We start from the raw sequence: 11,256 nt of genomic DNA on the forward strand, positions 1-11,256 counted from the left end.
CGCCACCTTATCACACGGCACGTCGGCTGCGAGCGCATCGTGACATGAAATTAATGCCCAACCGACAATTTTAATCGGCAACAGTTTCTGTCTTGAGTTATAGCACCGGGAGCTGAACAGAGCCAGGGCAACCTGTAGTCAGGAGTCTGGAGTCTCGAGTCTGGAAGTGCGCGCAAACTTTTCTGCAAGATTGTGCCAACTTTTCGGGGGACAGACAAAGACAAAGACAAAGAGAGACCGAGTCAGCCGGATGCGTATATTTAAAACTTATTAAATTGCTATAATTTATACGACTTATCTCGCCCCGAGGGTGGCTTAAGCAGGAAAAAATCCCGCTGCAAGGCTGCGGGCCACGGGCACACGGCAAGGGCAATTAATTTACATGCAAATCGTGCCGAAAGTTTACTCCCCCAACCGAGTGACACTCTTCTTGGCGCGGCCTTAAAGCCGCCATCCGGAACCCGGAATCCGGAGCTCGAAGCCCGGAATGTGGAATGTGGAATGTGGATGCGCCATCCGCCCACACACTTGATTAGAGCTTGAGGCGGTGCTCAGGTCGCCCGCTGTGCGCCGCCTGCTTGAAACAATATGGCGCCAAGGACTGCGACCCTTTTGGTTTTGGGTCTCCTCACGAACGTCGACAGGTTGCCGCATCGTTAGAGGGCCCAGTCCTCAGTCTCCAGTCTCCAGTACTTTATTGTCCTTGTCTGTCTGTCGGTCTGTCGGTCTGTCTTGCTGTCTTTGTGCGCCTAACAAATTGCAGCATTTTTTGTGTTGATTTATCGCTCAACGCAGCAACGGCGGCAGCAATAAAAACAACAGCAACAGCAACAACAACAGCAGAGCGAGCGTAAAACGAGCGTACATTAAACATTTAGTAATGAGTTTAAAGTTTTAAATGGAATTTTTGATTATAAGCAGCCGAACAACAAAGGCCGAGGCAGGAAAAGCCGTTCGCAGTATCGCAATTTGTGGCCACTTGCGGGTGTAATTACGAACGGAGCAGGGTGTTTCTGCATTATGCCTAGCATAATAAGCGGCCCATGAATGCGGGATTGGATGTACTTGTATAGGGAATATGGCAGTTTCCACTCACGCTCACAGGGGTTCTCTGCACCTTTCGTGCCCTACATTTTGCACCCCCAAAGGCTCCCGGCCTTTCGTCCCATTTCGTCCAAGTCAATCCATCACAGCCCTTTTCGCGCAACCCCTCGCCTAGGCCCAGAATCCAACCCCAACAAATTCCAAGGCAAATCTCTGGAAATCCCAACACTTTGTTCAAACACATAAACCCAGATCTTCGGCCTGCTGCTGAATCTTCATCTTTCACTCGCCCGGAACCAGTTTTCGGGCGTTTTCTTTTCAATTTAGACCGGGACACACAGCAACGCGAGGCCATTAAACGCTTTAAAATCAACATCAACACCGATGACGACGACAGGGGCAATAAAGTCGACCCAAAAATTGCTTCCTGAGCACATAAAACTCAGTCGGGGCCAGGGCACAACCCAAAATACAAAATACCTATACACACATATACCGCCAAACAACTGCTGAGCCTCGTCTCGCCTCGTCTCGCCTCGCCAACAAACGCGGTAAAAGTAAACGAAACACTTTGCCGCCCTCCCAGCCCACTTAATACTTAAATGCAAACGTGTAAATTATGTGATTTTTCCCCGGCGGCCATGTTTGTTTGCAAACTCCATTACCATTACCCAACATGGCGGGAGCTCCCAATGCCCTCGTCCTCATCCTCGTCCTCGTCCTCATCCTCCCGCTCGTTCACCTGTTTGTTTCAAGCAATCGTCGCGCTCTGCCATTAAAATGCGAGGAATAACAAAAAATACAGAGCCCAAGCTGGATACCCCTTTATGTGCCTTTATGTGTTTTTCATGTACTTTATTTGATTGTCGCACGCTTTGGCGCCCAGCACCGGGAGCGGGAAGGAGACGGGATCGGGAAGGGGGCGTGGCACCTTCCATTTAATGGCGTTGTTTTTTAGTGCTCAAAATATTAGCAAATGTTCATTAACGGCTATGCAAATTGGTTGTAGCCAGGACCACCGAGCCAGCCCAGTCTGGACTCCGAAAAGGCAATTACTCAAAAAGTACTTAACACACAATTGTTGCGTGTGCCCAAGGGATGGGAGTTAGGCCAAAATCCTTGCAAAAGGCACTGCCTGTAACAACGTATTGAATCTCAATAGGTTTTTGGCTCTTCTGGGACTGAGTTCATGTTCGGCATCCGCCTAATTCCTCGGTCTGTTAGCCTTGCGTCTTTTCCCACACATGAAATCATTTTTAATAACATGCAGAAGAATTTAGAATGTCTACTTTTGAAGTTTATCATTTTTTAATACTCTTGTATCCGGTTAAGATCTAAATAACTGGGTGAGGATGGCATTTTAAACTAGGATCTCTAAACCAGCCACAAAATAGTGTGCCAAAAGGGTATACCATAGTCGATGCACTTGCCCACAGTCTTCCAGCTTATTTTCATCTTTGGGCGCACTGACAGTCAAGTGGAGGACTAGTAGAACGAGATCCAGCCGCCTGGAAAGCCAATTAAAATGAAATCAGGCCACTCACTGCTGTGCCTTTTGGCCTGCCTTCGCACATCAGCACCTCGGCACCTGGGCACCTCTCGTCCCAGCAGCTTAGGGAGTTTTTTGGACTACAACACCTTGGAGCGAGCTCACACACAAGTGGGATATGCTTAAATTTGTAATTTTAATATTATTAAAAATGTTAAATTGCACGCAGCATAAATCACATTTGAGCGGGCTTGCCGGGGGGTGTGCAAGGCGCCAGCTTGTTGCCCCCGAGGGTTGACACCCACCGAAGGACACAACGACACATTATACGCTCGCCATTACTGCCAGCTGCGTTTGCCCCACTATTTATACTTTTTATTGTCGTCGGCGCTGCCGTTGCTAAAATATCGCCAATCCCACCACCACACTTGCTGGCGGCTGTGCTGTTTTAATTTAAGCGATTTACTCTCGGGTTCATAAAACGGCCGCAGACTTAATCCGCATTTTGCATAAAATGTCAGTGTAATAAAATGGAGTGAAATTAATAAACCGAACTTTAATGTCCCGGTTGCAAGTTTGCCAAGGCGATAGGGCTAATCACAGCGAACACCGAAGAGTTCATTGAATTTATTCGACTGCTGCAATCAGGCCGAGGGTTCAAGCCACTGGGGTGAGAGATCAGGCAGAAGTGATTGGGATTGGGTCGTTTGCGGAGCAGAAACGAGCTAAAGCAGACATATTTGTGATCTATTTGGCCGATAAATTGACCCCGTGTGGGCGTTAGCTGCCATTTATCGGGCATACTTTGTCGTGTCTGCCATTACGTTTAATGACCCCGCAGCACTTTCATCTCATCAGCCTGCGAACACTTCCGAGGGAAGCGGAGCCTCCTTTTTTAAAAGCATCCAGCGCCCATTAACTTGTGTGAATTTATATCAGTCATTGGCCCAGTAGCTCCCATTACCGAATACCGACTACCGACTACCGACTGCTGACTGCTATTATGCGTTCGTTAATTATTCACACACAAATACTACAGCCTGCCTCCCTCACCACACGTTTCGGTCATAAAAACTGCCCGCCCGTCGGCCACGCCCCCTTAACGAGGCCACTAACTCTGGGGCTCGGACAGAACTCTCGACTTAACCTTGCCAGTCCCATCCGCATCCAGTCCCCACTGGATTGGGGATCTCCTCCCTGGACATTTATGCCATCCAGACCCACACTTCGCGCACATATGGAGAGATCTTGACATTAAATAAATCTAACATCCCGTATGCGCTTAGTGGGCGTCTTTAATACTCATCCGCACATTCCCGCAAATGGCGTATATGTAAAAAAATGACGCAGACATTATTCACGCTATCATTGGGCACACACAAAGGCAGGGATGGGGGAGATTTGGGTTAGTCCAAAAAGCGTCCAAACTATGCTCTTATGGGCTTGGGGTTTCCCCACAGCCAGAAATTACAACGATTTTTCGTGAAAGCGAACGTTTGTCCACACTCGCCCGCTCGCATTTAAGCCACATGTCGCCAGTAGTTGGACCGTCTGCCGCAGAATGTGTAGCCGGGTTGCCATTGATAGCATGCGAAACCTCGAAAAACGAGCGCCCCAAATTTATTGCGTGAAAGTGAGCGGGCCAGGAGTTGACCTGGACTCCTGCCCAGCTGACTGCTGCGCCCAGTCGGACAAAAGCTGGCCATCGGAAGACACACTGGGGGGGGGGGGGGGTTCCTCAGCCCCAATGAAAGCCACCCCTTGCGGCCGCTCTATGTCACATAATCGAATTATCATCGTGGCATCAACAAATGATTTCAACTTTCGCTGTCCTCGGTCTTTTGGTCCTTCGATCCTGCTGCTGTCAACGCTCTAGCCGTTCGGCGGCGTTGCCTTTTTTCACTTCACTTCATGGCCCAGCACACCGCACCACACCACACTACACATCCTAGGCCACCCCTGGATCCACATCATCATCATCCTTTTTTTTTTTACCATTTCCCTGTTTTGCCAGCGTCATTGTCGCTGGTCATTTGCGCTGCTTACTTCATCCATTCATTCGCAGTTGGTCCGTTTCATTTCGCCTCGTCCTTGCCTCCTTTTGAACTTTTTTCCACCGCTTTTCAGCTTTGTTCCGTCTGTCGTCTCGTTTGTTTGAGGTTATGTTGAATGTCAGTTTGTTATCCTTGTGCAAATCCTTTTATACAAATGAAATTTGCGCCAAATGGCGATAAGCAAAATACAATAGTGTGCGCAGACCACCCCGCGGGCTTGTGGTTTCCCCGGGAAACGGGGCTTACGGGGCTGAGGGGTCCGAGCCCGAACTCGGCTTAAATGGGAAATCGCACGGTCAAATGCCCGAATCGATTACTAACCCGGTGCCACCCACCCAACTTCTCCCTTTGCAGACATCAACAAGGGCTCACCCATCGACTTCAAGAGCGGCTCGGCCTGCTCCACCCCCACGAAGGACACGCTGAAGGGCTACGAGCGGAGCACGCAGGGCTGCATGGGTCCTGTGCTGCCGCCGCGCAGCGTCATGAACGGACTGCCCGCCCACCACTACTCGGCGCCGATGAACTTCCGCAAGGACCTGGCCGCGCGCTGCTCCTCGCCCTGGGTGAGCGTCGTGGCCATCTCGGCGCTGCTCGTCGGCGTGCTCATGCTGATCCTGTTGACCACCTTCGGCGGCCTGCACTGGACCCAATCGGCGCCCTGCACCGTTCTAGTCGGCAACGAGGCCTCCGAGGTCACGGCTGCCAAGAGCACGAACACGGACCTCTCCAAGCTCCACAACTCCTCGGTGCGCGCGAAGAACGGACAAGGCACTGGCATCGGCATCGGCAGCGGCACCGGCCTCGGAGGACTGGCCCAGGGACAATCGGGACTGGGAGTGGCAGGCGGCGGCGGAGGCGCAGGATCCGTGTCAGGCGGATCCTCGGCGGCCACAGTGACGACGGCCACCTCGAACAGCGGCACCGCCCAGGGCCTGCAGTCGACGTCCGCCTCCGCGGAGGCCACGTCCTCGGCGGCCACGTCTTCCTCGCAATCCTCGCTGTCGCCGTCGCTGTCCTCGTCCCTGGCGAATGCCAATAATGGAGGTAATTATGCACAACTTTTAATTATTTTTAAATGAGTTTTCGCAAGTTTCGCAAGGCATTGGGAGTGGGAGAAAGCCAAGACGTCGGAGTATTTAGCGCTTAGCGCTCTCCGGCAGAGACAAAAAGTTTATTGTTTTTGCTGGATTTTTTAAGCTTGAAGTTTGCGCCTGACAGACAGACAGACGCCTACGTCGGATAGGGATTATGCGAATGCCGTTTTCATTATTTCTCGGTACGCCTTCCCATTTCTTTCAATTAAAGTTCAACTTGAGCGCGTTCTTTGGGATTTGTCGGGCTAAAATATTGCATTAATTACTTTTCGGAATTGACAGCAGTCGAAAGTTTTCAATGCCACTGCCGTGGCATTCTTCGTTTTCTTCGAATTGTGAGGAGATATATCGCTTTCTCCCACTCAAAGCCCTCTTTAACCGGCTCAGAGCTAGACAACTGGGATTGAATTAAAAACACATTTAACGCTTAATTTAAAGAGGTGTGGGAACGGGCAAGGGCACTTTGTACGCCTAAAGCACTCCCCTGTCCTTTTCGATTCGATTCGTTCGCTTTGTTTACCTGTAGGAAGAGCAATGTCAACGCAGCTGTCAGTCAGTGGGGCAGGAGGTAAGGAACGACGCCGTCAACGACGAAGCTTAATCGAGGGACAGGACGAAGATGATGTGGCTACGGAAGAAACTTTCGGCGACTTAATTACAAGCGAAAGCCTCAACCAGCAGACGGCTGAAAAGTATTCGGCAACCACCCCGGCCCAAAGCCCGCCAGACGTCGAGCAAACTTCGCCCCGAATCGATGGTGTATTGGGTCCCCAAAGGAGCGAGTCAGACCCCAGCGACTATGTCTATGAAGACGAAGTTGAGCCGGAGAGCCCCCATCCGCTTCGGGCGGAGAGCCAGGAGGGGGCAACAATTTGGCAAATCATTAAACAGCAATTTACGCAGCGCTGCCAAAACACTGGTCAACAAGAGGACGAAATATGACCACGGGGCGGAGGCGGAGTCGGATGCTCACATTAACCAGCAGAAGCAGGAGCAGGAGGAGGAGCAGAAGCAGGAGCTCCTCAAAGCGCTTGGGATGGCAACGGAGCTGGCGACGGAGCTGGCGACGGAGTCGGAGACCAGCACATTGCTCGCCGTTATTGATGACGATAATCAAAGTGACAAGAGCAGCTCAGGCCCCACGCCGGAGACGACTGCGAGGAGTGACACCGATGACATTGTTGAAATCAACACCACCCAGCCAGAGCCTGCCGTTGAAAATGATTTTCAAATCAAAGGCACGGAGGCTGGGGGGCCGCAGACAGGGAAACCTGCCACTGATGATATCAATAATGAGCGTGATTTAGCTGACAACTATGAGGTAGACACCGAGGAGCCAGCATCACCAGCATCACCAGCCACACCCCCACAAGGTATAAATCAAACGCGTATCGACTGTGAGTCGAGCCAAGCGAGTGGTATAGAATTGCGACTTCAGTTCAGGCTCAGGAAACATTCTTACGATGCTTTTCTCTTAGAGGCCTTTGTGTTTGCAATGAATTCGGAATTAAATCGATCGTTGGTAAAGGATGTTACCTGCAAATACCAAGTTACAATTTTAAATTAATACAATAGGAAACAACTATCACAATGCAAGCTTAGTTAAAAGTATTGTAAAAGAGGTTTTCTGAGCCGGAGCATCCAATTCTATGCCACTTGTGTCCATTATTCACCCCAAATTTCGGAATCTAAGGTAAGGAAAGTCAGCAGCCCAGAAAGGAGTCACCACAAACCAATCGAACGGAATCGGATTTGATGATGAGCGATGCCACGCACTTTGAGGACATCGACATAGTCAAACTAGATGGGGTGCCCAGTTCCCACGAAGAGGAGGTTTACAAGACGGCAGACGAGGAGAAGTTGGCAGGCAAGGGTCAAGAGTTACCTCAGCCATTAGTGGGGAGCGAAAACGAAGTGCTCAAAGAGCAGCAGAAGGACGCCGAGGAAGTGACCCCGCCCCCTCACCTAAAGCCCCTTAAGCCATACGTGAGTGAGCGCGTTGATCTGCCGGGCAAGCGCATATTCCTCAACCTGACAATCGCCACCGACGAGGGCAGCGACTCGGTCTACACTCTGCACGTGGAGGTGCCCACGGGAGGAGGTCCGCACACCATCAAGGAGGTGCTGACCCACGAGCGAGCGGGAGGCCAGGTTGGCCAGGCGGACAGTTGTGCCCCGGAGCCACCACCCCGCATGCCCGACTGTCCCTGCAGTTGTCTCCCGCCTCCGGCGCCCATCTACTTGGATGACAGCGTTGACATTGACTCTGTCCAATCGACCACGACATCGACAACAGCTCCCCTGGAAAGGGCGACCATTTTGAGCCATGTTCGCAGCGAGGAAGAGGAGGATGGGGATATCACTGCCTCGAGCACCGCTACTAACACCCCTAGCACTGAGATCGATAACCACATTGCCGCCTCGTATACTGAACCCACTGTTGGTGCTGGTGGTGAACCGTTTGCATGTCCTGATGTGATGCCAGTTCTGATACTGGAAGGTGAATTGTGCACAGTGCATTTGTTGCTAACCCCGCTTTGTCTAACCACAAACTTAACCGTACTAAGCGCTGTACAGCCTATTAACTTCTAGTCTTTGTTCTCTAACTAAACCCGCTCATCTCCCATTGGTCCCGCATTTGTACATACAAGACTGGCATCACATCAGCATCAGCATCAGCACTAGCCCCACTGTATATTTCGCGGGGACAATCGAGTAGGATAGACTATGCCACACTACACTACCAAACCATACACACACTAAGCATAATCAATGACTAACCAGAATCTAATCCTCTTTGTATCTCTGTCACCCCTCATTGCACCCTCGAAAACATTGCGATCGCTTTGCCGCCGCTACCAAATCAGGAGCTCGAACATTCCCGGCACGCAGTTTTCCACCGGACGGCACCACCTTTGGCCAGATCACGCTCGGCCAGAAGCTGACCAAGGAGATCCAGCCGTACAGCTACTGGAACATGCAGTTCTACCAGTCGGAGCCGGCCTACGTCAAGTTTGACTACACGATTCCGCGTGGCGCCTCCATCGGAGTCTACGGCCGTCGCAACGCCCTGCCCACTCACACACAGTACCACTTCAAGGAGGTGCTCAGCGGATTCAGCGCCAGCACGCGAACGGCCCGGGCCGCCCACGTAAGTAGCCCCTGCACCGAAATGCCCATAGCCGATCGTCTACTAACTCTAGTCATGTCTCTTTCATGCACCCTTCATGTCTCATGCCTCATGCCGCATCCCACCATCCACTGCACCTCGCTTGGCTAATCCCGTCCAGCTGTCGATCACGCGGGAGGTGACGCGCTACATGGAGCCGGGCCACTGGTTCGTCTCGCTCTACAACGACGACGGCGATGTGCAGGAGCTGACCTTCTTCGCGGCCGTGGCCGAGGACATGACCCAGAATTGCCCGAACGGCTGCTCGGGCAACGGGCAGTGTCTGCTCGGCCACTGCCAGTGCAACCCTGGCTTCGGGGGCGACGACTGCAGCGAGAGCGTGTGCCCCGTGCTCTGCTCGCAGCACGGCGAGTACACCAACGGCGAGTGCATCTGCAACCCGGGCTGGAAGGGCAAGGAGTGCTCGCTGCGGCACGACGAGTGCGAGGTGGCCGACTGCAATGGCCATGGGCACTGCGTCAGCGGCAAGTGCCAGTGCATGCGCGGCTACAAGGGCAAATTCTGTGAAGAAGGTAGTGCCGGGATCTAGGATCCTCTCTTACCCCCCGTCCCCTCCCCCCAGCTTGTCCACTTCAGTTCCATAGCTGACTATCTAATACTGTTTCCCGCTTGGCTTCTCCTCCCCAGTGGACTGTCCGCATCCGAACTGCTCGGGCCACGGGTTCTGCGCCGACGGCACCTGCATCTGCAAGAAGGGCTGGAAGGGTCCGGACTGCGCCACCATGGACCAGGACGCGCTGCAGTGCCTGCCCGACTGCTCGGGCCACGGCACCTTCGACCTGGACACGCAGACGTGCACCTGCGAGGCCAAGTGGAGCGGCGACGACTGCTCCAAGGAGCTGTGCGACCTGGACTGCGGCCAGCACGGCCGCTGCGAGGGCGACGCCTGTGCCTGCGACGCGGAGTGGGGCGGCGAGTACTGCAACACCCGGCTGTGCGACGCTCGCTGCAACGAGCACGGCCAGTGCAAGAACGGCACCTGTCTGTGTGTCACGGGCTGGAACGGCAAGCACTGCACCATCGAGGGCTGTCCCAACAGCTGCGCCGGACACGGCCAGTGCCGCGTGAGCGGCGAGGGGCAGTGGGAGTGCCGCTGCTACGAGGGCTGGGACGGACCGGACTGCGGCATCGCTTTGGAGCTGAACTGTGGCGACAGCAAGGACAACGACAAGGGTGAGTTGGTCATGGTCATCATGATCGTGGTCATCATGGACTTAGCTTAAACTTGAATTTCCCAGATGGCCTGGTTGACTGCGAGGATCCCGAGTGCTGTGCCAGTCATGTGTGCAAGACCTCGCAGCTCTGCGTTTCGGCTCCGAAGCCCATCGACGTGCTGCTCCGCAAGCAGCCGCCGGCCATCACCGCCTCCTTCTTCGAGAGGATGAAGTTCCTCATCGACGAGAGCAGCCTGCAGAACTACGCCAAGCTGGAGACATTTAACGAGAGGTAGGTGCTTCCTGGTAGCCAGTTTTCCCTTGCCAGTTTTTAGTTACAACCGAAATCGAGCCGTTTCGAGGCTGTGTATAGTTTCCACAATTGGCAGACAAGATAATAACCGTTACTGTAAATTATCGAGAGTCTAGTTGGTTACACTACTGTAACTATACATATACTACTTACTGATAAAAAAAAAATAATAATCAAATAGTTTGCATACTTAATGATTTTCTATGTTTAAATATTTACGTTTTTCGTTTTCGTGCCCTCGTCTAAAAAATATCCCCAAAAAAAAACATATCCCACCACACCACATACCAAAGATCCCATTTAAATCTTGTAAATAAAAACCCTATATGTCCTTTGTTTGAAACGAACCCAGACAGAAACATCCTAAGTTAGTCTCTAAGTGCAATTGAGTTAAGGAACATTGTAAGCACCCTAGGTATTCGGATAAGTTAGAATTAAGTACCCGTCCCAGGTCACAGATACCGCTTCGGACCCTTGTGGAGGGCTCTCGCGATTTCGGTGTGATCGAAACGGAGCTAAACGATCTGCTCTAGGGGGCAATTATCAACACACTTAACTAGACCATAGACAACCATGCTAATTCAATTATTTTCTCTCTGCTCTCTTTTCTTCTCCACACGCGCTCCCTAAAACGTGTTATAATAATACTAAATTATCCTCTTCTACTCGATACTACCATCCACTACTAACTACGCATACGCACATACTCACCACCACACTACTACCCACCACGCGTCACGAAATTCCGAATGCTTTGCATTACCCAACGACTGCTAAACGCTCTCGTTACTCGCTACTCGGTACTCGGTGCTCGACACTCGATACTCGTTTCCCGTACTATTTGTTAATCGAAAATGAAATTCAAACGAAATACTAACAGCATTTTTTGGAATTATTTCAATGCAAGGTAAGCAA

At 51.9% G+C, this 11,256-nt stretch overlaps 1 protein-coding gene across 1 annotated transcript in view; it reads left to right on the plus strand.

Moving 5' to 3' along the window:
* LOC128259720 (teneurin-m) overlaps positions 1 to 11,256 on the plus strand; it is a 129,207-nt gene that overhangs the window by 107,835 nt on the left and 10,116 nt on the right. Inside the window, 9 exon segments of the mRNA XM_052992270.1 lie at positions 4,942 to 5,634; positions 6,211 to 6,530; positions 6,532 to 7,057; positions 7,378 to 8,184; positions 8,552 to 8,835; positions 8,975 to 9,386; positions 9,502 to 10,047; positions 10,113 to 10,320; positions 11,222 to 11,248. Coding sequence (XP_052848230.1) covers positions 4,942 to 5,634; positions 6,211 to 6,530; positions 6,532 to 7,057; positions 7,378 to 8,184; positions 8,552 to 8,835; positions 8,975 to 9,386; positions 9,502 to 10,047; positions 10,113 to 10,320; positions 11,222 to 11,248 — 3,823 coding nt within the window.

This window comes from Drosophila gunungcola (assembly GCF_025200985.1).
Source record: "Drosophila gunungcola strain Sukarami chromosome 3L unlocalized genomic scaffold, Dgunungcola_SK_2 000009F, whole genome shotgun sequence".
NCBI lineage: Eukaryota > Metazoa > Arthropoda > Insecta > Diptera > Drosophilidae > Drosophila > Drosophila gunungcola.